The following is a 25,449-nucleotide window of genomic DNA, read 5'->3' as shown; positions in this document are numbered from 1 at the left end:
TCGTGGGCACAAAGCCTCTGACATGAGAGGATGGCAGTTTGCCTCCTTTGTCAAGTCCAGGTCCTCTGAAGCCACGGAGGATGCTTTGGGTCCCCAGGGCAGGGGGAGTGAGATGTGCCCAGGATCCGACACCATCACCAAGCCTGGCTGGCTTGTCTTGGAGAATGCACCGCCGGGTGGAACCCCAGCTGCAGAGAAGAGAAGAATCAGGCTCCTCTGGCCTGGCTGACTCCCAAGCCTGCCTCATCAGCCACGTTCTCTCTCGGAGATTTTTTTTAAAGCCTGCTTGCATCATCTGAGCCTTAACTCTTCTCTAGCTCATGTTTGAGTGTTTTTGTCAGTGAAAAGCACAAGAACCTTTTTCTGTATTTAAATAATGAACTCCTGGAAATTTCTTTTGGAAGCTAGATTCCACTTTCTGTAGGAAGCCATTCAGTATCAACCCACCATCCCAACTTCTGACCCTCCCCTATTCCTAAGACAGTTTCTAAATGATTGAAATATTGCACATTTTTGTTGACCATGTGTGTCTAGGTTTTGTGACCCCATCAGACAGGGTAAATGCCTCTCTAGAGTTTGATATGGGGGCTAAGAATCGAAGGAAGAGCTCTGCATCCCTGGTTTTCCATCAGGCCTGGATAAACAGCATGTTCAGGGAAGTAGTGGAAAGCTTAGCAGATCTTGAGGAAAGCCTGAAGGAGGAGTAGTCATCCCACAATTCACAGGCAGCTGGTTGTCAAACACTTGTGCGTGTGACTAACATTGTGTGGGATCTGGAGAGGCAGGGTCCCTGCCATCGAGGGGCTTTCATTCAAGCGGGGAGGGAGTTGGCAGATGATGCAGCAGGTGGGACCCAGTCTGTGCTCCCGGCCTTCAGAGGCCGGTGCGGTCAGTGGGGAGGGGGCAGCTGGGAGCTCACGGACAGAAACCTGGCTGGGCCCTGAGAGGCCAGCGTCAGGAGAGGAGGGAAGGCCTGGGCATTGGGAGGAGTATTGAAGGGGAGGGGACAGCATGAGCAGAGGTGTGAGGTGGGAAGGGGTGGGGGGAGGGGGCGGTGCTCCCTGGTCTCCCCTCGCAGCCTTGGCTCCATGACCCCTCTGTTCTTGGAGAGGCTCTGCTCTGCCCGTTATGAGTCTCTCCCTGTCTGTCTCCTCCCGGCAGGTCCACTCTGTCCAGGTGCTGCAACGCCCCCTCCTTCCTTTTCACCACCCAGAAGAACACTCCCCTGGGGACGAAGCTCAAGTATGAGGTGGACACCAGCGGCATTTACCACATCAATCAGGAGATCTTCCGCATGTTTCCTAAGGTGCTGCTTTGGACAGGGCGGTCTGGGGGGGGGTGGTGCTGGAGCCCACCCAGCGTGGCCTTCTGGCATTTGGCATCACTCTGCTGAGTCCTCTGCACCCAGTTGTCCTGGCCCTGGTTGGCCATTCACTTAGGCTCAGTAGACTGTCTTCTAGGGTTCCTAGGGTTCCTTCTAGCACTTTCTAGCAATGAATGCCAACTGGCTATTATTTGAGTGACTTTTGGCACAAAAGTGTTTCTAAGATTTTGGCTGTTGCATTGCTTGCAGAGGACATCCTGAAGCTATCTGAGAGGATGATTAAGTGTTTGTCCCCTTCCCAAGGGAGGTATAAGAGCAAAAACACGCGAAGGTTGTGTCCACAAGAAATCACAAACCAATGCAAAGCAGGACACTGAAAGATTGCTCTCCAGTTGGATGACCTTGGGTGGTTATTATGTCTTTCAAGGCCTCAGTCTCCCTGTCTGTAACACCGGGGTTTGGATTGGACTAGGAATAGGTTTGGCTGCTTGTAACAGGAAATCTAAAATATCAGAGACTTGCAGAAGATAGACATTTATTTTTTTCCTTTCACATATAAGAAGTATGGAGGTAGGCTGATCATTCAGGGCCATCCTGGTGGCTCCCTGGTCACAGGGGACCGCAGAGCAAGTGATCTGCATGAGCAAACCGCTGAACCTCTGAACCTCAGGCACACGTTCTCACTTCTGGCCTGATCGCTGCATCAGACTAGATGCTCTGAGAAGGGGCCCTGGAGCCTGCATTTTCAGCTGATTCTAGTGGTTACCATCTGAAGAGGAGGAAGGTTCCATGAGACATGGTCATAACCACCTCCTGGAGAGTGCCGGGCCCAGGGCAGGACTTAGTGGGACCAGTTTGTAGGAATTCTGAGTGGGTGCGTGATCAGGTCTTTCTGGATGAACTCTGAGGGCCTGGGCTGCCCTGCTCCCCTGGGGAGTGCTGGCACTCGCACCAGAATGTACTGGTAAGACTGGGCATTCTGGGGCCCCGGGGAAGAACTGAAGGTGGAGAGGGATCAAATGTGCTGTCCCACATCACAGTGCCGCAGGACAATGGGATGTGAGCCATGTTTATGAGGTGGGTCTTGCAAGGCCTGGAACATGAGGCTGGTGACGGCAGGTGAACTTGCATTTCACGAGGTAATGCCGGTGGGTGACACACAGCTCGGATATGACATATGGGTCCAAGGAGGGCCGTGGATACGGACTGCCGGGGCCCAGGGAATTAGAGCTGGGGTTGCCATGTGTTCTCTGGAAAGGCCAGAGAGTACATATTTTAGGCTCTGCAGGCCATCTGGTCTCTGTCACAACTACTCACTCTCATCATTCTAGCACAAAGGAGCCTTAGACACAAGTAACAAAGGAGAGTGGCTGTTCCAAGTAAGACTTTAGTTCCTATTAGACACTGAAATTTGAATTTTATATAATCTTTACGTGTTACAAAATATTCTTTTGACTTTTTTCCAACCATTTACAAATACAAAATCCATTCTTAGCTTGTAGGCCGCACAGGAACAGGCGGCAGGTCAGATGTGGCCCACGGGCCGTAATTTGCCACCCCCTGAATTAGAGCATGTGATGTAGAAGTATTTCCTGAACTTCCCTAAAGGTAAGTGTTTCTTTGGGTTTGTAAAAAATACAGCTTCTTTCTGATTCCGTGATTCTGGGATGGAGCCCAGGAATGTATATTTTCAGAAAGTACCCCAGGTTGTTTTTGATTTACAGAAGTTTGGGAAACAGAACATAAAGAGCCTTTGATGATCTCTCAAAGGTGACTTTGGTTTTTTTTATGTCTCTAGTAAAAGTCAAACAGTGCAGTTTCCCTCACTGGCCATGGGACACACTTGTTTTCCCCCTCCTGGCCCCCGGGGCCTGACCCTCCCGGGAAAATGGGCCCTGAAGAAGGATAGTCCCCCACGGACGGATGCAGCATCTCCTTCAGATTTAGCCTAATTCCTGAGGATCCCATTGTGGTGTGATTTTCCCTGAGACCCACCGGAAGCCTGAGGTGCTGACCGGGACCACTCTTGTGCAGGGCTGGCCGGCTGGTGTGTGCTGGGAGGAGAGCTGCTCGGCACCCTTATGGGGGTCAGAGATGGGATGGACCTTTGGGGCCACCTAATTATAACAACCTGGTCCCCTGCGCTGAGACCTTCTGGGTCAAGCACTGCCCTGGGTAGGCTTTTTATTTACACCAGTGGTTCTCAACTGGGGGCTGTTTGGGGACATTATCTAGAGACATGTTTGTGTCATAACTGGGGGGTACTGTTGGCATCAAGTACATTCTATACTGTACAGGACAGCCCCCCACAACAAGGAATGATCTGGTCCAAAAAGTCAATAGTGCCAACTTGAGAAACTGTTTTACATCATCTCGTTGACATATGCATGTTATTATCCTAATTTTACGGATGGAAAAACCGAGTCACTGAAAGCTTAAAAAATTTGTCCATGGTTCCCTCACCCCATTATGGGGCAAAACCAGGATTAAACTTGGGTTTTTTGACTAGAGTGCCCAGTCCTGGTTTGCTCCAGACTTTCCCACTTTGGCCAAATGTGAGTCCTGCATCCTGGGCAAAGTCCCCCAGTCCTGAGCAAACCAGGATGGTTGGTCACCCTACCTTTGACTCCAGGTCTATGCCCCTGTCCTGTGCCACGTGGCTGCATGGCTCTACCTGCCTCATGTTGCCCAGGACGGGATTATGGCCTAGAATGGGGACATGGTGGAACCAGGTCCCTAACTCTCAGGCCAGTATTTGCTCTTTTCTGCCAACTTGCCTGTGGTCCCCTGGAAAGCATGGAGCCTTTGTGGGCAGCCAGTGCCCAGACCAAGATAACCCCACCAGTCGAGGTGTGACAAGGTCAAAGCACTGTGAGGTGGTCACTCTGGCTGCTCCCTCGAATGCCATGAGCACTTATGGTAAGTACTGGGCTCCCCTGCGCTCAGAGCTTTCTTTGCAGAGACCCCAGGTGTCCCAGCCTCTCACTGCTCCCCTGATATGGCCTTGCTTGCTCAAACCCCGGTCTCTTGTCCCTGCTGCTGCCAGGTCCTGGCATCTGTCCCAGTCCATATGGCCTTCCTGTCCCAGGCCTGTGTCCTCCTTGTGGAGCAGAAGAAGGTCTGCAAGTCACCTGAGCTGAAAGGGGTGAGGGCCAGATTTAGGGCCCTGGTCCCTGGGTGGCCCTCTCCCCATCTCTGCTGCCATCACCCCCAGAACATTTGCATTAACCATTAAAAAAGGCACACTAGAAGTCATAAAGAAGCTGAGCTTCCAAACATTGGGACAACCAAAGGCTTGAGTACAAGCAGGGCTAGCCATGACCTGTACTCTCTTCTTTCTGGAAACCTGAGGCATCCCAGGGCTTATTGAACAAGGCTGGGGAGACCTGGCTTCCGGTGCCAGCTCCTCTCTCATTGCCTGTGGAACTGAGAACAAGTCTTTTGACCTCCCTTCTCATCTGCAAAGTGGAATAACCACTTTTCTCCCACATTCCCTACAAGGCTGTCTCGTGGGGCCATGAGGAGTAGAGCTGGATGTGGGTACAGAGGTGAGAGCACCAGATGAAGGCAGGGGTGGCACTGCCCCTGACAGCCGTGCCCCTGTCTCCCCAGGACATGCCCTACTACCGGTCCCAGTTTAAGAAGTGTGCTGTCGTGGGCAATGGAGGCATCCTGAAGAACAGCCGCTGCGGGAGGGAGATCAACAGCGCCGACTTTGTCTTCCGGTAAAAGAGCCACCGGGGGTCTGCATCTGATGCTTCTGTCCCCTCCATGCCATCACCCCATTGGGTGCCCCCTGCAGTGCCCTAATACTGCCCTTCAAGTGATCAATCCCCCACTCCCCACCCCTGCAGACCCTCATGCTCTGGGTTGTCCCTTCCTCTCTCCAGCCCTGTCCCTTTGGGCAAGTGGTTGAACCTCTCAGGTCCTCAGTCTCCATATCTGCAGAATGGGAGGTGTGTATAGACCAAATCACATAACAGATGTGAAGACTCTGAGGACTCACCGTGGCCACGCAGATCTGTTGGTGAGATTGTCTGTGTGGCCACCTGCCTGGTTGGGTTCTACCCTTCCAGAAGCAGTGTTGGAACCAGGACAGCCTTGTGGCTGACACCAATATTGCCTTCACTCTGGCTTTAACTAAGCTGGAGATGGGTCCTTGTATTTCTTCTTCCTTTTGTAGAGCCCCCTCTTATCTCTTTGGGGACCTTTGCTTACAGCTTTAGCCTGGATAAAGAAGATAAGTTGAAAATAAAAACCTTAAGCAAAGAGACTTGGGTTGAGGCGGCAATGGGACCTCATGGCTCTTGGATCCACAATCATTGGGCCACTCAGGGTTGGTGGAGGAAGGCGTCGAACTTGTCCCTCCACACCCAGGCCATAGAGATTTTCACCCAGCTGGCTTCCCCGGTATCCCTCTGCCTATAGGATCACCATCCCTTCCTTCCCTGCACCCTCACCCTCGCCTGCTCCCCAGCTCCATCTGGAATGACCAACCACATGCAGTCAGGCTGCCTTGTCTCTTTTGTAGGTGTAACCTACCCCCCATCTCAGAGAAGTACACCATGGATGTGGGGGTGAAGACAGACGTGGTCACCGTGAACCCCAGCATCATCACAGAGAGGTCAGTGGCCTTCTTTCTAGACCTGTGCTGTTCAATATGGTAGCCATTAGTCACATGTGGCTACTGGGCATTGGAAATGTGGGATCCAGATTGAGATGTGCCATCTGTAAGCATAAAGCACACACCCAATTTCAAAGACTTAATATGAACAAGAAGATGGACCATATCTCATTAATTTTTATATTGATTACATGGTAGAATGATAGTATTTTGAGTATATCAGGTTCAATAAAGTATATTATAAAAATTCATTTCACCCATTTCTTTCTACTTATTTAAATGTGCTTATCAGAACAATTTATTTATTTATTTTGTGAGGAAGATCAGCCCTGAGCTAATATCTGCCAATCCTCCTCTTTTTGCTGAGGAAGACTGGCCCTGGGCTAACACCTGTGCCCATCTTCCTCCACTTTATATGGGACGCTGCCACAGCATGGCTTGACAAGCAGTGCATCAGTGCGCGCCAGGGATCCGAACCCGGGCCGCCAGCAGCGGAGCGCACGCGCTTAACCACTATGCCATGGGGCCTGCCCCCCAGAACATTTAAAATTATATATGTGGCCTGCATTATATTTATTTTGGACAGTGCTGGTCTAGACTGTCTTCACCTAGAGATGGGCCAGAGAGCTTTCCAGTGTGTGAGGAGGGCGGGCAGCTCCCTATGCTGTGTGTCCAGGGGGCACTGGGGAGAAGCTTCGTGCAAAGACCACAACGCCTCCCTCCTCCTCCCGGGCCCCTGGGGTCTGTCTGTCTGTCTGAGATGCCTCAGGGGAGGGGGTTAATGTGTTAAAACTCCAACCCTGGCACAGTCACACCTCCAGGTCAGACGAAGGGTAAGAGGAAGGGACAGCAGGGGAGTTGTTAAGTCGGGTCACTTGTCCAGGAACACTTCCCAAGTCAGCAGAGTGAAGGTGCATTCAGACAGGTGTGAGATGAGGGCTGTTGAATGTAAAGAAAAAGGTGAGTGAGGGGCTGGCTGCAGGAAGGGCTGAGAGGACAGGCAGCCGGGGTTGGTGTCCTTCACTGGGGATCTTGGGGAAGGCAGTACAGGTGAATGGCCTCAGGGCTCTAGGAAAGCCTCCACTCCCTGCCACATCCCCTGAGCCCACTCTGGACCACCTTCATCCATTTGGGTTAAGCATTGCTCTACCACTGCAGCCTGACACTAGATATTTGTCCCTTTGGGTCCAGATTGTCTTCTCCTGCATTTACGTACAAAAATATAACTGTCCCCAGCAAGGCGGGACATTCATCTGCTGAGATGGCTGAGATGAAAGGAGTCCCCTGCGTCCTTTGAAAGGAGCCCAGTGTGCGGGGGTGGGGGCCCGGGCCGTGGGCGGCGGACCCTCTCACGCCCGCGGCAACCCCCTCCCCCCGCAGGTTCCACAAGCTGGAGAAGTGGCGGCGGCCCTTCTACCGCGTGCTGCAGGTGTACGAGAACGCGTCGGTGCTGCTGCCCGCCTTCTACAACACGCGCAACACCGACGTGTCCATCCGCGTCAAGTACGTGCTGGACGACTTCGAGTCGCCGCAGGCCGTCTACTACTTCCACCCTCAGTACCTGGTCAATGTGTCGCGCTACTGGCTCAGCCTGGGCGTGCGCGCCAAGCGCATCAGCACCGGCCTCATCCTGGCCACGGCGGCGCTTGAGCTCTGCGAGGAGGTGCACCTGTTCGGCTTCTGGGCCTTCCCCATGAACCCCTCCGGCCTCTACATCACCCACCACTACTATGACAACGTCAAGCCCCGCCCGGGCTTCCACGCCATGCCCTCCGAGATCTTCAACTTCCTCCACCTGCACAGCCGCGGCATCCTCCGCGTGCACACGGGCACCTGCAGCTGCTGCTGAGGGCGGCGGGCCTGCTGGCCGTGCCCGGCAAACAGAACCTCGCCCCTCCTCTCTCTCCTGCGCAGAACCTCGCCTCTCCTCTCTCTCTTGCGCGGGCAGTGCGAGGGCCTGGCGGGACGGCTGTCACTCCCTCGGTAGTTCAGTTCCGTGCTTGGGCCCTGTGGGCCGGGAGGCAGGGATCAGTTGGGGCAGTCAGCTCTGTGCTAGGCGGCCTGGGCCCTGTGTCTACGCCCTGCCCACGGTAGCATGCCACTGGCCCCCACCTCAAGATCCGGGCCCTGGGGATTGCAAGTGAATAAAGCACATTTCCACTCAATTTTAGCATCCTAGAGAGCACAAACTTTAGTGGTTTTGTTGCAGCTAAAGGAAGGCTCTACAGAGAATGGAAAAAGAGGGAGACTGGACATGTGAGCATGGTCAATATTTAAATCAGACTTGGGTTCCTGAGTTTATACCAAGGCCTCAGTCGTGAATTGCATTCTAGAATCTCAGAGCTTAGAGGCCAAGCCAGCAGCCAGACCTTCCTGTGAAGACGGGGTGGCTCAGAGAGGTCCAGGGACTTATCAACCAAGGTCACTCCAACCGACGGAGTCGGTTAAGTAATTCCGTGAGATCTAATGCAAGGCCGGTGTGTTAGGATCTTTGCTGAGACACCGTCAGCTGAGGAGAGCCACACCCTTCAAATACATCCTCAAACACCCATGCAGTCTTGGTGCGTCCAGGTTCAATCCTGCATTTGATCTTCTGATGAGAAGGAAATAAACCAGACCAGCCATTTGCACTAAGGTTTTCAAGCCAACGTTATCGACTGAATAAGTGCTTAGCAATTTGCTTCCTTTTCTCTCTCCTTATTTTCAGCTGTTTTAACCAGGAGTTATTTATAAGATCCATTCCTCTTTGTGTTCCTGAACTCTGCAGAATCCTGCTATATCATGTTCCTGAATTGGAACCATAAGCCTCCGGGCTGGAAAGCACTGGCATGAAACTGGTGAGCTTAGCGGATAGAAGCGCGTCACGGCCTCTGACACCAGCATCACTGAGGGTTCTACTGTAAAGGTGGGACTTCCCACATGGCACAGCCTGGCAGCCTTCACACACGTGGACCCACAGGGCCTGTGCTTTGGAAGTTAGCTGTCATTTCAGGGAGGCTGAGAGGGGTTAACATGTCATTTCACATCAGACATTCATTCTCTTTGCTTCCCCCGTAGTGTTTCCACCATTAATGTGGCTGTGCCTAATAGACACTGATGGTGAATTGCCTTAGAACTTAGCTTTGTGGAATCATAGAATGTTCATGCCAGAGGGATTTCAGGCCCCTTCATCCTCCCTCCCTTCCTCCTTTCTTCCCTCACTTTCTTCAACATTTCCAGAAGCCTGTTCTGCTTTGGTTTGGGGCTGGGCTTGGGAAGACATGATGACAAATAAAGGCAGAATCTCTGTCTTTTAGGGGTGGAGGGCAGACCATAAACAGATTCCAGCTCTGTAGGCTGGGTCTGAGGAGGAGGAGGAGGAACTGTGAGAGTACAGCAGGGGGCGGGGACCTTTCATCCCATCACCTCATTTTACAGGCAGAGCGGCTGGCCCAGCAAGCAACAGACAGAGGAGAGTGCAGGCGCTGTCCCAGGCCTCCAGACTCCCGATCCAGGGCTCCTGTCTCGGCAAAACCTCTTCGTCTTGACTTGTGTTTCACGTTGGTGGGTGGTTAGGGAAGGTGTGCTCCCTGCACAACACTGTTCTAGATGCTGACCTTTCACCTTTGTTCTGGCCTCTGGTCCTGACTTGAAAACCTCAGGCCACTCTGAGTCTGAGTCTGCTTGTCTGTAGAGCAGGGAAGTAGCCAGTGAGACAAAGTAGGCTCAAGTACTGCTTTGGGAATGGGAAAAACTACGCAAGGACTGTGGATGGTTATGCTTTCTTAGGCTCTGCCTATTTCTCCCAAGGAAGGAACTTCTGGGAAAGATTCTAGTGAACTGAGGTTTCCAGCCATTTGTTTATGGTTCATTGAGCCCAGTTCTTGAAGCCATGGAATACCAGAACTGGAAGGCTCTTAAAGACCATTTTGTCCCACTTAAAGAAACAGGCCCAGAATGGGGAGGTGACCTGGGTCAAGTCACGCCTGAGGCTCTACTGAGTGCTGCGGTGAACAGAACCCTCTACTGGAAGCCTTCTTGGCAACGGTTACATTCCAGATGAGGCAGTGTTTGGGGGAAGGAGCCTTGCTAAGTCAGACATTAGGATTCTCACAGCTGAGGGTGTCCTGGGAAGATTTCTGCCCCAGCCAGGGCCCAGTAGGAGCTGCGTATGGAGCATAAGGATCCATCCCAGGTAGGAGGTGGGACTCCTGGCTCATGGTCCTATTTCTGCCTGTGGGTCTTAGGACAAGCCCTTCCTCTACCTTAGGGTCTCAGTTTCCTTATCTCTACAACTAGAGGCTTAGAAAAGTTCTCTAGGGTCTCTATAATTTCTAATTGTTTTGAGGTATTCATGATGTATGGATCTAAGCCATAGCTAATATTTATTATTATAAAAGCTAAGATTTATGTGCTCTCATTCTATGTCACCCTATGCTGAGCACTTTCTTGGTATTATCTCCTGTAGTCAACACAAGACCCCTTTAGGTAAGAAGGCTCCCATTGGACAAGTGACGAGACTGAGGCTCAGAGTGATTGCCCAGGGTCAGGCACCCAATGGAGGAACTGTACCCTGGTTTGTAGAACCCTAAAGCCTGTGCTCCAGACCTCTGTCTTAGCTGCTTCCCAGCCAGCACCACCAGGGCTAGAACAAGAGGGATCCTGACTAAGATGCCACTGCAGGGTGGTACGGGGCCCTGCTCTAGGGACAAATGCTCTAGGAGGCTGTCATGGGTCCAGGAGGCAGTCTCTGCTTGTAGGTGTGCTCCCCCAACCACACCCCTCATAGCAGCACTGATCCACCCGCCATAGAATGTATGCTGTTCTGGCACCGGAGGGGAGCTGAGGCCATCTCCACATTTTGCAGGTGAGGAGAGATGCCCACAAAGGGGACATGTTAAATGACAACATGCTGAGTGACTTGCCCAAGGTGACATGGCCAGCTAATGCCTCAGCTGGGACTCATCCAGTGTCCTGACTTCCAGCCTGCACTCTTTCTCCTGCAGCCAGAGTTTGTAGGAAAAACATTTTTTCAAAGGCTCAGAGAGACCTGGGTATTGACTCGGGAAGCTGCCACCATGTTCCTTGCAGCCCCTGTCACCATCCCACCGTGCAGTGCAGACTACTGGTTAAATTCTTATTTAAGGGAAATAGATTCCCCACAAACCAACCAACCGTCGTGTCTTCCTCTGTGCTAAACCCACTGCTCCAAGGTTGAAAGGCAGCAAAAATAAGTAAACCACTCAATGCGTAGCCAAGCAGAAAGGAAGGTGGCTCAAGGTCAGATGCGGCCTCTGAGACGGTTCAGCAATGCTGCTGCAGCAACTCTGCCCGCTGATCACCTGTGCCGCGGAGAGCGGCGAGCCTCGTTGCCCTAGACTTGCTGAGCGTGGGGAGGAGGCAGGGGCAGCGTCTCCTGACAATTGAGGGAGAGCACAGAGCTGGCTTCAGCCAGGCATTCAACAAATATTTATTGAGCTCTCATCCTGTGCCAGGCATTGTGCTGAGTGCCGGGGAAGTAGTGATGAGCACAAGGCAGCCCATGCCCTCCTGGGGCTCACGGTCCAGTGGACCTGTCCAGACACTGAATCGAGAGTCCCACAAGCACACACAGGAGCTGTGCTGAGTGCTGGCAAGTCCTGGCTCGGGGACAGTTATGGGGCGAGGAGGACAAGGGCATGCCAGAATCAATCCTGATTTCTGAAGGTTGTCAGGAGAAAGATGGTAATTGCCAAAGCAGTGGAAACTTATCAGGCCTCGTCCTTGACATCCCTGTGACATGTGACGGGGTGGCCTCGCTGGTCTTTTTGAGTCCTCTCTTCCTTTGCTTTCTATCAAACCACTCTCCCCTGACTTGCCTCTATCTCTGTGAATGCTCCTGCTCAGGCTCTTTTATTGATTCATCTTCTGTGAAGCTTCCTCAGGGTTCTCTTCTCTTTCTAGGAGCATTCCTGCAGAAATCTCATCTAGTCACAGCCTCAAGTCTCTCCTGTCCTTGCATCAAAACCCCTTACCTACAGGCCGCTTCTCCCCTGGAGCATCAGAAGTGTGCTCACTGTGGCCTCCTGAACATCTGTACCTGCACAGCATCTCAAACCTCAGCATGTCCTCAACTGGCAGAGTTAAAAGGACAATCTGGACTCAGAGTTGCCTTCTGCACTTACTAGTTGGGTGATCTTGGGGGAGCTGCTGAAGCCCCTGGAGGCTCTGATTCATCATCTGAGGCTCGAGGTCGGGACACCAGCCTCATGCGCTGTGGTGAGGATTGAGAGAGATGAGGTTGCACAATGCCTAGCACAGTGCCTGGCATGAACTAGACACCTGGTGAGCCCAGGTTCTCTCTGCCCCTTCTGCCCCATCATCCCCTGTGAATGGCTCTACCGCATCACTGGCCACTCAGCCCAAAACCGGGGTCACCCTTGGCTCTTCCTCCTCTTCACCTTCTATGTCTGTTTGTTCACCAAATCTTGTCAATTCTGACTCATAAATATCCCTTGAATTCATTCCCTACCTGCATCCTCTCTGCCCTAAACTCAGGCCCTTCTGACTGATCTTTCTGCTTCCAGAGAATTACCTTCTGGAAACACCTGTGGTAGAACCCATTGCCTGCCTGTACCATCTAGTCCAGATTCCTTACCCAGACGTGCAGGGCACGTCCCAAGCTGACTCACGCACCTTCCCAGAGATCCTCCTGCCCGCTCCCTGTCCCCTCATCCTCCTCCAGGCGCTGTGCTTTTGCACAAGCTAATAGAAATGTCTGGCATGGCCCCATACTCCTGCCTCCCTCTTTCCTCCCCTTTATCCCATCACTTTTGTAGATTGATGTCACCTTATGGCCCCTGCATCCTCATAGCACATGCATGGGCGTCCCTGTGTCCTTGGCTGAGGGTCCGTCCTTTCCCTGAGGGAAGGCACCATATCTGGCTTATCTTTGTGCGCCCAGCACTGGCACAGAGCCCCGTGTTTACTATAGCAGTGGGGTCTCTGGTTACCTGGTGGGCTCCAGTGGTTCAGGAGACCCTGTTAATAAACTGAGTAACACCCTGGGGGAAATTGTTAGCTTGAGAGAGTCCTCCCTTGACTATTTTTTTGCCTAGTACCTTCTATGTGGAAAGCACTGAGCTACTTGAAGACTCCCCTGTCTGTCCTTGGGGAGCTTGGGCCCCGGGGGCTGTAATGTCTGTGTTGGGGTGGCTGCCTGGCCCCATCTCCCAGTCTCTGCCACCCTCTTGTTGTTTGGCCCCATTATCATCTCTTTGCTCATCCGCTTGCCCTCTTTCTCTAGTTTAAACAAAAGAGGGAAAGATGTTTTCCTTTTCCCTTCCTTTCCTTTTCCTTCCCTCGAAACCATATAGATTTGTCAGGATCTGGTATTGCTGTGCTGAGGTGCAGGCTGGGTAGCTCTATACGAGGGAGTTATCAAGAGTGTCACAAAAACAAGTGGAAAATGCTTTATTTATTGGCGGGGAAACAGATGTGCTGAGCTTTGCAAAATATCTGCTCCAGATGCCCAGTGCAAGGCCAGGAGCGTGGGGGTCCTTCTTCATGGGGCGGGGATGGTGCTGCTTTGAGTTCACCACACACCCTGGCCTCTCACCCCTCTGAGAGGAGACTGGCTGTGGCTCAGGGGCCAGACAAAGCCAGGCTGGGGGTGTCCCGATGGCCAGGGTGTGCCTTCCCTTGTTCTTTGGAGCCCTGGTCAAGCCAGGCCAGCGTGTAGAGGTTGGTTACATCCTCCAAGGCATCCTGATAAGGCAGTGTGTTCTTTAAGGGTGGACTGTAGATCACCTGTCAGAATCCCCTGGGTGCCTGTTAAACCCCAGCCTCTGGCCTCAGAACCTGGGGGAGGGGCAGTGATGCCTGGCAAGTGTGACAGCCCCGGGTGGTCCTGGAGCGCACATCCTCCTGAGAACCGTGCTCTGCACTGCCTGCGGTTCAGTGGCTGCCGCCAGGTGAGCGGTGATGTCTGGCTTACAATTCAGACTGGAGTCTTAAGTGAGAAGAGTGAAAACACGCATCTGGCACAGAACCCAATTTCTGGGTTTTCTATAAATAAGAATATAAAATATTAACCCACTACTAAACTAGCAACAAAAATCAACAGCTCAGGAGTCTATAACATTTACACAATCTGTTTAGGCCTCAACACTCTCAGAGATTTCTTTTTTTTTCTATTTTTAATTGTGGCAAAATACACATAACATAAAATTTACCATCTTAACCATTTTTAAGTGTACAGTTCAGTAGTGTTAAGTACATTCACATTGTTGTGCAACCAATTTCCAGAACGATTTTCATCTTGCAAAACTAAAACTCTATACCCATTAAAAAGACAACTCCCCGTTTCCCCCTCCCCCAGTCCCTGGCAACCACCATTCTACTTTCTGTCTCTGTGGCTTTGACCATTCTAGGTACGTCATATACATGGAATCACACACTATCTGTTTTTCTGTGACTGGCTTGTTTCATACAGAATCACCGAGGTACAAGCTGTTCTCAAATGATATTAACACTTTTCAATGTCCCTATAATAGAATTCTGATTTTAGTTTTTTCTAGAGCAGTTGTCCTGGGCCCTCGGTCGGTCCCTGGCTTCTGGCGACCTAGGCACCTTTGCTGAGGGTCAGAGCAGACCTGGTCTTGCCTTGCTAGCTGGGCTCAGTTGTCCTGGCAGCCAGTGTCCTGAGAGGCAGCAGCCCTGCCCATCTTTTATAAGTCTTTAGATATTTCCCTTGCGTAGTCTCTTTTGTGAACCTTTTTTTCATTTCCAAAAGAGAGAGAGAGAGAGAGAGAAATATATACTGCCATCACTTAGCTCTTGGCACAAAAGCCAGAAGAGTGACTTCTCTCTTTGCAGTCTGGGGATGGTTCCCTTGGCAACTAAGTAATTCATTTCCTTCAACTAAATGACTTGCTCATCTTTGGGGTAAAAGTTTGATTTCTTCTAGAATTGTGGTTCTCAACCCTGTGTGCACATTAGAATCACCTGGGAATCTTTATAAACTAACCCCAGGCCAAGTCCTCACCTTCCCCAAGAATCTGACTCAGTTGGCCTGGGGATGGGTATCCTTATTCTAAGAATCTCCTTAAGTGGCTCTATTGCACAGTGCTCCAGACTCATTGCCCTGAGGCAGAGGGTCTCTGCCTTGGCTGTACATTGGAGTCATCTGAAGAGCTTTAAGAAATCTTCTTGCCTGGACCCCACGCCTAGAGTTTCTGATCTAGTTGGTCTGAGGTGTGACCTGGGTATTAGGGTTTTTCAAACTCCAGATAATTCTAATATGCAGCCAAGGTTGAGAACCACTATTCTAGGTTGGCAGTTCTCAGACTTGAACCCGCGTCAGAATCTCTGGGATAGCTCGTTGATTCCTGGGCCCCACCGGCATCTCTGATTTGGTAAACCTAGCCTGGACCCTTTCTCACCAGCTCCCAAGCGAGGCTGGTGCTGGTCCGGGGACTACACTTTGAGGATCACTGCTCTACACGATCTTTTGACTAGCGCTGCCCTGTCCTGCATTTTGTCCTGGTTGAGAGTTGGGAGAGTCTGATTCAGGCCTGAGATTTCTTAAAGGCACCAAATAGCTTTTCTTTTTCTGAACGTTTAAAACATTTAAATAAACATATGAAATATTTTTAAAGGGAAATTACATAGATTTATTCTCTCAGGGTTAGGAGGCTCAGAGTGTGCCTGAATTAGGAATTCATCTGTGTCCAGGATTAGGATGCATTTTGTGATCAGAGCTAAGGGATTGGTGTCTCTCGAGCTTGGGACCAGCCTGTGACGAGGTGAGGGTCACTTTGTGGCTGGTGCTGGGGTAGGATCAGCGTGCCACACCACACTCTCTAGCACAGGGAAACCCTGAGCTCAGCGCTCTGCCCACCCCACTGCACCCATGGAGAACAAACACAGAAGACGGTGATGAGGAAACGTCCCACAGAAATGGACTGACGTGACCAGGGCTAGCGTTCACACCCCATTGCACTATGTTCTTCGCTCCTTTCCCACCTTCCTTTGGAAAAGGCTCATGTTGAAACCAGCTAGTTAGTACCTGGTTCCTGCCTCAAACTCTTCTCTCTCCAAGTGGAGGCAAGTTCCCTGCTCCTTCCCTCAGAAGACGCCCCCAGCAGTGTGGTCCCGGTGAGAACTTTATCCCCATGGCAGCTCAGAATCCCGCATTTAGCCACCAAGTTTACAAGAACCCCTGAACACCTTGGCTTGTTAACGGAGAAAATGGTTACTACTTGACTGAAACAAGGTCAGAGCACACCTCACTTCCCAGGACCACTTATCCAGCAAGTTCACTCAGCCCCCAGGGAGCTGGGGACTCAGGTGAAGGAAAATTAATTTTGAGCCCCTGAAATAGATGCTATAAAGCTCTGTATCAAAGACCAAACATTTTGCTAAGAGCAGATCCCTCACGGCGTTCACTTTAATTTTAAATTCAATTCTAGTGAACTTGGTTCTGGTTTCTAATAATAAAGCAAATTAAGAGACTGATAACAGGTGCTAGATAGAGCAAAGAAGTGGCAGCTAACAGCTTAATAGTAATGGCATTAAAAAGACCAAAACTATCTCAGAAAACACCAAGTGATCTGGGGCCGTTTAGCGGAGAGGCAGAGTTCAGTGGAGGGGCAAGCAACCCTGAGGTCTCAACAGAGCATTTCAGATCACTCCACCCTGCCCCAACCACACCCGTGCAGAGGTAAGAAAACCCTCCCTCAAGTTCAGTACGCTGTGTGCAAGAAGGCAGAGGAGCATCTTATCCTCTTGAGAATTATTTCCATCCCTGAACACTTAAAACACCTTCACGGAAATCTTGGTGCTTAAAAGACTAGCCCTCTGTTATCTTGAAGTTCAGGTAGGTGAGATCGTTCATTGATGATATGGGATGAATGAGATGGGTGAACTCACGCGTTTGGACTTAACGTTTTCCCTCTGACTTTGGCGATTCCCTCTGGCTACCCCTCCCCCAAGAAAAAAGGACAGGAGGAGGGGGAGGTGCCCCCTTCCCACCTTAAAGGGAACGTGCAGCGTGGTCCATGGCGGTGGTCAGGGACCTCTCTGCATCTCTGCTCCACCTGTGGTATCCTTATTGCCTGTGGGAGGGGGCATCAGGACCTCTGCAGGGGCTGGGGCCGGCTCTGTGGTGCCTCAGGCCTGGGTTTATTTGTGAATTTAAGGATATGACTTTGTTCCCCGCAGGTGAATACTGCTACTTTCTAAACACCTTCACCATCCATTCTCTCCCCGGGCCTCACTGTATCCCTAAGAAGAGGATAGGGCAGATGGTGGCATCCCTACTTGACTGAGGCCAAGAAAGGTGACAGTGGCGTGCCCCAGGTCACATGGGGTTGGTGGTGGAGCTCTGGGGTCAGGTGCCCATGCTTCTCCAGGGGACAGGGATGGTGGCCAGTGTCCTGCTCGAGACCCCGAGGCCTTTCTGCTTTCTTGCCTCTGGAATTGTCGGGCTGATTGGAGTCTGGTCCAGGACGGGGCTTTACTCCTGGCCTCACACCCTGCCCAGCATCTGTGTGGAGGGGCCTGCTGGTATGTGTTCCTCTCTGGGCCCCAGGCCCTGGGCGTCCAGAGCCAGCGCCATTGGTGGGCTGTCCCTGGTGGGGCAGGAAGGGCAGCAGTTGTACTTGGTAGAGTCACCCAAGGCAACAGGCCTGAGCAAAGCAGGAGTGTAGAGGGAGCTGGCATTAGGCCTGGTGATGCCAGCCCCCTGGTGCTGTGGCCATTTGGGAGGAAGCTGGTAGGTTGCCAGTGGCAGCTCCTGCCAGCCCACCCAGGAGCCAGCCCTCCTGCACCCTCCCCAGCAGAACCCTTGGCCCCACTGTGGCTGGCTTCTGAACAAGTCCCTCTGCCCAAGGTCACTTTGGAGGGCAGCTTGTCCTCCCTGGGGCTCCCACACTCTACAAACACATTTTAGGGATGCAGTGGGAGCTTGGTGGCCTGCAGACTCCCTTTCAGGACCCTACTGACCTCCCTTCAGAAAGCCATAACTCTTCTTCAAAGCCGTATTGTTTGAACTGTGAAATATATGTATATGCATATATATTCTTTTTTTAAAAGAAACTAACACTTTAACTCAATGAGCATACAATGGGTTGTTCAGTGCTACAGTTTGGAGTCAATCCTATGCCATCTTGCTCCCCAGATGAAGCCGGGACAGACAGTGGGGGTCAGGAGAGGAACTGTGGAACCTTTTGCCCTGCAGCCACGTGCCCACTGCTCTGTGCCTGCATGTGGCTTCAACCAGGCTGGATGTCAGTTTCCAGGAGGCCCTGCCTAGGGGCTCACGTGAAGCAGCCAGTGGACTTTGTCCCTGAGGGGTTGGTGGCACTGACTCTTCCCTGTGTGGCCTCCTGTGTGTGAAGGTGAAGTGCACATGGTCGTGACCTCCATGTGCTCCTGGGCCCCATCCCTCCTGTGCTTTCCTCTCCCAAGAGCTGAATCACACTGCACTCTGCTCCATAGAGCCTTTTCCATTGGAGAAGAAAAGGGAGACCAAGATATCGTTTGCTGGGATGTGGACAAACTCCAACTGTGCATGGAGCTGGAGCATTGCTTAAAAAAATCCCTCTCTTGCTTTGTTGATTTGCTCCCTCCCCTCGCCCTGGAGAGAGATGCTCTGTGCAATTCCCAAGTGTGTGGGTGGGGGAGAGGTGGGCTGCAGCCCTTATCTTATTTCCATGCAATGTTGTTCCAGGAGCAAGGGTTCATGCAAACTCCTGCAGCATAATTCTAGCTTGTGTGGCTGTCCTTGAGTGATTCTGAAGTGATAACTGTGACTTATGCCTAAGAACATAATCAGGGTACTTTGTATCTGTCACTGTGTTTGAAAAGCCCTCAATTTCCACCCAATAAAACCAGTCAAATGGCTCATCTAGCAAGGACTCTTTGGCCATGGCCGTATGTGTGTGTATGTGTTTGGGGATTGGGCTGGACTGGGCTGACACAGCACAGCCCAGTGTGGGGAGGCCTCCAGGTCTTGTGAGGAATACACAGCCACCCTGGGCACATCTTTGGGTAGGGGGTACATGAGGATCAGGAGGCCTGTCTGTGTCTGGCAGGAGTGACAGTCTAAGCAGGGAGCAGGTGGGCTCACAGGAAGGGCTCAGAGCCAGATCCAGACCAAGTTGAGTGGAGTGCTGAATTGGCAGCATACAGGGCGCAGGAGGACATGGAGAGGGGACTGCAGGCTCATAGGAGCAGGGCGCGTTCCTGAGGGCTGGAGGGCTGCTGGAGCAGGTGGGGTTGGAGATGTGCTCAGACCCGGAAACAGACCCTGTTAGCTGTGCAGACCTGCCTTATTTTAAGCAAAGTAGCTCTGTCAAGGTCCAGAGTCACATCAAAGGCATCTGAGCACTAATTTCCCTCTTATTAAAAAAAAAAAAAAAAGTTCTTTCAATGCCAATTTCCTATTTAAAATAGGATTATATAAAAACATTTTTTTGATTCATGCATAAACCACCCCTGACTGGGGCCTTCCTGCCTCAGGAGCTGTAGCTAAGACTGCTTAGAGGCCCTCAGTCTGCGTCTTGGGGAAGTCCAAAGCCTAGCCTGTGATTTCTGCAGATTCCCATGATCATTGTCATGGTCCCTGTGCCTTCAGACTCCTGCTTTGGAGCATGTTTCTGTTTTATGTTTCTTGACCATCCAGATATTAGGTGCAGCTGTTTCCTTGATATTGATGATCACACAATGCATGCCAGGGTGTGGTGGGAGGAGATGGGAAAGGGATGGGAACCACTTCCAAACAAGCAACCTCAAATGGAACATTAGGTGTCCCAGGCTGACGTGCCCTTGGACAGCCCAACCACCGGCCAACCTCCCACCATGGACTCCCCATGGCCCCAGCCTCAGCCTGCCTCTCTGGCTCCTCCTCTTCCTCTCCCTTCTTTACCTCCTTGTTCTCATCTCCTCAACTCTTTCTCAACGGAGAACACATTTGTGCCATTTTCTCTTTGGAGCAGTTTAAGCATTCTCTGTATGCTTGGTCTCCTGCTGAGCCTGGATCTCAGCTCAACTTCCACCTTCGAGAACTTCAGTGCCAGCGGTAAGATGTTTCCTGATTACAATTGTAAAATGCCAAACACTCAAGCAAGCAACTGTGGAACCCAAGTATACTGTTCGAGGGTCAGTCCGGAGACCTCAGCCCTGTGTTCCACTCTATCATAGTAGGAAAAAGAGCTGAAGGTCAGGGAAGGAGGACTTCAATACATATTTTTGAATGAATGAATGAATGAATGTATTGATGAGCTGGGGGACAGAAGTTGAATGTAGTTCATTTACTTATTTAATAAACACTTATCAGATGCATACTCTTTGTCCCTTCATTCATTCTTTCAACAAGTATTTCTTGAGCTCCAACTTTGGGCCAGGCTACTTGAGGATTTGGGAATACAAGGATGAGCAAATGCGTATGCCATCTTGGCACTCACATGACATAGAGTCTGGCCAGAGAAACAGAGGTAATCAAAAAATTTCACAGCTCGATGTTTAATCAGAAACCACGCTACAAAGGAGCATACAAGTGCTGTGAGAGGCTCAGCAGGTCGTCCTGACCTGATACTGAGCACCAAGGAGCAATCCTCTGGAGAAGAGACCATTGAGATGAGAACTGAAGGATAAGGAAGGGTTAACCAGGTGAAGGTAGGGGTGGAGTTATGGGGGAAGCAGGTCTAGGCAGAAGGCCCTGTATGGGGAGAGAGCTTGGGACCCTGGAAGGATGCTGTTGTCAGGGAAGAGAGGGAGAACATGGTGGGAGATATGTCTGGAGGGCTGGACAGAGGCAAGACCCTACGGGGAAGAGACGGGCCAGGTTAATGATTTTGATTTTGATTCAAAGAGAATAGGGGAGCCCTTGAAGGATTTTAAGGAGGAAGAGGACATGTTGAAAAATCTCCCCCTGGCTGCGGGGTGGAGTGTGGAATTGCTGGGGACCACTTAGGAGGCTACTTACGGTGACAAGGACCTGGGGCAGGGGGTGTGGGAAGGAAAGAACAAAGGAACAGAGTTGAGAACACCCGAGGAGATAAACAGAATAAGCAGACAAGAGAGCAGATTCAGAGATGTATTGGATAGGGGTTGGGGAGGGCAAAGGAGGCGTCAAGGATGACACTTTCTCAGCAGAAGCACAGAAAGTTGAGACACCAGCCTGGCACTGAGGATGGGATTGCTTGGCGGAGATGAGAAAATATCAATTTGGAAGTTTCAGCCAGGGCACCAAGCTACAACAGATGCCGCTTCCCAAAGGAGGCGCTAGACCATGTACAAAATTTTCAGATAAATGAACTAAAAACCAGGTAAACTGTTCTTGGGCGCTTCATGCAGATTGAAGATATAAAAGGGGTGGCAGAGAGTTGATAAAACAGTTGACTTTTTGAAAAGGATTGCCACTGTAGAGAACTGTGAGCCCTACTCCCAAGGAAGAGAGGTGGGGTGGGTATCAGTGCTACCTCTTGACCCCAAGCTTAGAGGGAGAGTCTTCCATGGGGCCACACAGAAAGCATGCTATGGATTCCCTGCAGTTGGGGTGCTGGGGTGCTGGAGCCCCACTCTTGCCTGGAGAAGCTAACGTGGCCCAGGGCAGCAGAGTCGGGCTAGGTTGGGAAAGTTCCGATGGAGTCCTGGTGGGGGGGATATGTGGTAGAAATGTCAGCCAGAGGTCATTTAAAAAGGGATTTCCATTGAAGAGGGTGGCCTGCAAGGGTGAGGAGACCAAGGTGGGAGGCTGTGGGGTGTATGGCTGGGGCAGAAGCAGAGGTGGGATTAGAAACTGTCCATCCAAAGGAGAAGCATGGCCCTGTCAAGGGAGCTGGGTCAGGGGGGAGCCTGGGGGCAAACCCACTAAGGTTCTCATGGGCCTTAAACATCTGAGAGGCTCAACCCTGCAATGGTGTGGGATGGGAGGTGGGTCAGACCTTCAGCTCCCAAGAGAGGGATGAGGTGAGCAAGATAGAAGATGATGTCCCCTTCCCCCAAGACAGCAGCTCAGCCTGACTGGGGAAGAGGAGCCGAGAAGTCTGAGTTCCATGAAGATTGAACGTGGACTACCACGGTGGACTGCATAGTTCTGGTTACTGACGTGCGTGAGACGATGTTTGTCTCTTATAGTGACCTGCTAGTGACCAGAAAAGTCAGGGACCAAGATTTTATCTAGTGTCAAGGGAAGGATTGTCCTTACCAAGCAAAAATAAAGGTGCTTTTTATCATAGCCATGAGTCCCGCTTGTTTGATGTACCAGGTACAGAAATTAAAAAACAGTGAGCCGTGTGCAATAACCAAGATAAGAGCAAAGGGAGGCAGGGTTTACAGGAGTGACCAGGGACCAGATCTTGGATTATTCATTGGAGCTTGCCAGTCAGAGAATGCGTAGAGCATCAGAGATGGATCTGAGTGTGAAAGTCAGCAAGGAATGAAGGAGTTTGGTCAGCGTGCTCAGGCCGGGTGGGGTGGGGTGCAAGGGACTGGGACTGGGCTGGAGTAGTAGACAGCGCCAGATTTGGGGGAGCCCTTGTAAATGGAGCCAAGGAATTGGTAATTTGTTTTCTAGGAGATGGGGCCACAAGGAGATAATGTGTCTGCATGAATTTTCTGGAAAAGTGGTTCTGGCAGGAGTGCAGTGAGGATGATGGAGATTTGCAGGGCATCCAACTAGGGGCTTTGGTTCCAGTGAGAGAGGAGGAAAGTGGGTAACTAAGGTAGTGACACTGGGGAGAGACAGGAGGGGTCTGACTCCAAAGATATGGTCTAAGGGTTTGTGCCCTTGACAATGGGGTGTGTGTGTGCTTTTTGATCTGGACAGGAAGAGGAGTGTGGTTGAGTGGAAACAGGCAGGTTGGAGCCAGGTGGTTGGAGAATTGGGAAGGAGGGGAGAGAGGGATGAGGAGGTGAGAGCCTGCCGGCCTTGAGGAGGGGTCAGGATTTTATTCTAAGAGCCTGGGAAGCCACTGGAGTATAGACGCTGGGGAGTGACACGCTCTGATTTACTTTTTTTTTTTTTTTTTTAAAGATTTTATTTATTCATTTTTCCCCCCCAAAGCCCCAGTAGATAGTTGTATGTCATAGGTTCACATCCTTCTAGTTGCTGTACGTGGGTCTCGGCCTCGCGTTGGACGGAGAAGTGGTGCCTTGGGGCGTGCCCGGGATCCGAACCCCGGGCCGCCAGCATCAGAGTGCACGCACTTTAACCGCTAAGCCACGGAGCCGGCCCTGATTTACTTTTAAGTAAAATGCCTTAGGCTGCTCTGAGCAGAGTGGATTGGGGGAGACAGAAATGGTTGAAGTATGCTTTTCTAAGACCCCACATAGCTGGAACCAGGAGGGAGAGAGTTTGCCTGAAATGGCTGTGGGAACTAACATTTCAGGGAAACAGGAAAAGAACCAACCTCACGACACTGCGTCAACCCCCCTGCTCCCAGAATAGGAGGTGGCTCATTTTGTGACACCAGACCAGCTGGTTACCTTGAGTGAGAAATCGGGGACATGTGGTGGGTGGGGGGCCGCAGTGGAAGCCAGAGCTGCCAGCACATGCACTCATGTTCTTGGCACTTACATAGCCCCCTGCTCCCCACTCCCCACACACTTGTAACTTGCTCATTCATTTAACATTTCTGGAGAGTCACATTCACACTCTCCTAGGCGTTGGGGATACACAGGACCTACTGGAAAGGAATTGCCGGCTGGTGGGAGAGATTAGTGATCGGGGTAGACTGAATCATTGATCCCAGTTCTTCACCCCTCGCTGTGGCCACACCCTTTGCTAAGTAACTTTACAGCCCCTGACTCTGGGCTCAGCCACGTGTATTGCTTTGCTTGGCCGAAGGATGTTAGCAGATGTGATACAAGTAAAGGCCTCAAAGGTGCTGCATTGCCAGGGTCGCCCTCCTTGCCCTTCTACCATGGCTACGAGAAGAGCTTTCCCTGGGCAGCTGCTGCTCCTTCGGCCTGGCCCCAGAGTGAACCCACGTAGCGCAGAGCTGCTCAGCTATGTTCAGGTGGTCCTGTAGCTTGATGCAGGGCTGCCAGTTGAGCCCCAGACAAGCGAGAAATAATGCTTGTGCTGCTGAGATTTCTGTGGTTGCTTGTTACATAGCAGTAGCTGGCTGATACAGGAATGCACACTCCAGCTCTAATGTCAGAGTGAACTAAGGCTTGCAGGAGGAAAGCACCAGGCATGTGCTTTCCTTAGAATACAGGGACTTCTTCAGTTTAACTATAGCGTGGGTTTCCTAAGGGGGAGGTTGGGTCAGATTATAGAGGGCCTCCACTGTCAGCTGGAGCAGCTAGAATTCTGTTAGCGTCAGGGACATTTGTTCTTCTATTGGCAACCTAGCATCTGAATGCCCTTCTAAAGTTTGAGGAGAGCACAGCTCCCAATGTAAGAGCTGAAAATGCCAAATACTCATTTTCCCAGCCTCCCTTGCAGCCAGGTGTGAGCACGTGACTGAGGCTCAGCCAATCAGATGCACAAGCCCCAGACTCTGAATGGGCAAAGGGCAGCAGAGTCCATTCTGGTGAGGGTGGATCAGCAGCCAGTGCTGAGCTTTGTGCAAACGGCACGTCCAGGCCCGGTATTGATGCCAGCAAGGTCCTCACCAGACAAGCACAATTCCAGGCATCCTTTCTAGGGTGCAGCCCCTAAGTGTGGTTCTTAGCCCTCTCAGAAATTCTGAGATACCCTCTCTCCTCACATTAACTTTAAATAAATACTTTTTTTTTACTTAAACTAGCGAGTGTTAGCTTCTGTTGCCTGCGATCCAGAATCCTGGCTCACAAAATCTGTTTGTACTGACGTGTAAGTGAAGGTTTTTGAACTGGAGAGTGACATAAGCAAAGGGAAGCTTTAGGAGAATTCATTCAGCAGCAGGAGGATGTACTTGAAGGGGGAGGAGACTGGGGCAATGAGATAATTTTGTGTGTACGTGTATGCCTCTGTGCACACGTACAAATGGTCAATGGGGTAAATGGGCCTTTCCCTATTATCAGAGGTTTTGGATCCCAATAATTACCCCGTCTGCCCTTTGTGTTTTTACGAGTACACAAGAAACTGTTGGGACTCCAAGTGTCAGCTTTATCAAATTGGGTGCATGACCACCCTACACAGTTTAGGGCCACATGCTAAGCCTAGATTGGAGGATGTGGATGGCACTGACCTTGGCCCTGCCTGGGATGAGAAGTGGGTCTGCAAAGCATGCCCTGAGCACCCTGTCCCAGCCCGTCATAAGCAGCGTCCTCACACCAAAGAGCCTGGGGTGGGGGTCGGGTCAGTGTCAGGTCTGCAGCGTGGGCCTGACCCAGATAGGCTTTCACAGGGAAATGGAAAGCCAGCGGATGAGGCGGGCCAGTAAGCAAGACACGATGGAGCCCTGAGGCAAAGCACTGCCTCATCCTGCTCTCTTATAGTCAGTCCCCTCCCCACATGCCCAGCCTCTACAACCGCTGGTCTGGTTTTATATCTTCTAGAATGTTGCATAAATGTAATCAGACAGTATGCAATCTTTTCTGACTGGTT

General features: G+C 51.3%; 1 protein-coding gene across 5 annotated transcripts in view; it reads left to right on the top strand.

Annotated features, from left to right (window-relative positions):
- The window catches only part of ST8SIA5 (ST8 alpha-N-acetyl-neuraminide alpha-2,8-sialyltransferase 5), a 71,323-nt gene extending 52,445 nt beyond the window's left edge, over positions 1 to 18,878 (top strand). For 2 of the 5 annotated variants that reach the window (XM_087439178.1, XM_087439179.1), the window contains 5 exons: positions 1,162 to 1,306; positions 4,371 to 4,469; positions 4,937 to 5,049; positions 5,856 to 5,948; positions 7,329 to 18,878. In XM_087439178.1, the coding sequence (XP_087295304.1) occupies positions 1,162 to 1,306; positions 4,371 to 4,469; positions 4,937 to 5,049; positions 5,856 to 5,948; positions 7,329 to 7,797 (919 nt within the window). In that variant the 3' untranslated portion in view covers positions 7,798 to 18,878. The remainder of the gene's footprint in view (positions 1 to 1,161; positions 1,307 to 4,370; positions 4,470 to 4,936; positions 5,050 to 5,855; positions 5,949 to 7,328) is intronic. The other 3 variants (XM_014781390.2, XM_004422506.3, XR_015554318.1) reach the window with 2 other exon arrangements.
- Positions 18,879 to 25,449: the final 6,571 nt, after the last annotated feature.

This window comes from Ceratotherium simum, chromosome 14 (genome assembly GCF_057802395.1).
Source record: "Ceratotherium simum simum isolate JZ-2026a chromosome 14, ASM5780239v1, whole genome shotgun sequence".
Classification (NCBI taxonomy): Eukaryota; Metazoa; Chordata; class Mammalia; order Perissodactyla; family Rhinocerotidae; genus Ceratotherium; species Ceratotherium simum.
This window is presented reverse-complemented; position numbering and strand designations above follow the sequence as displayed.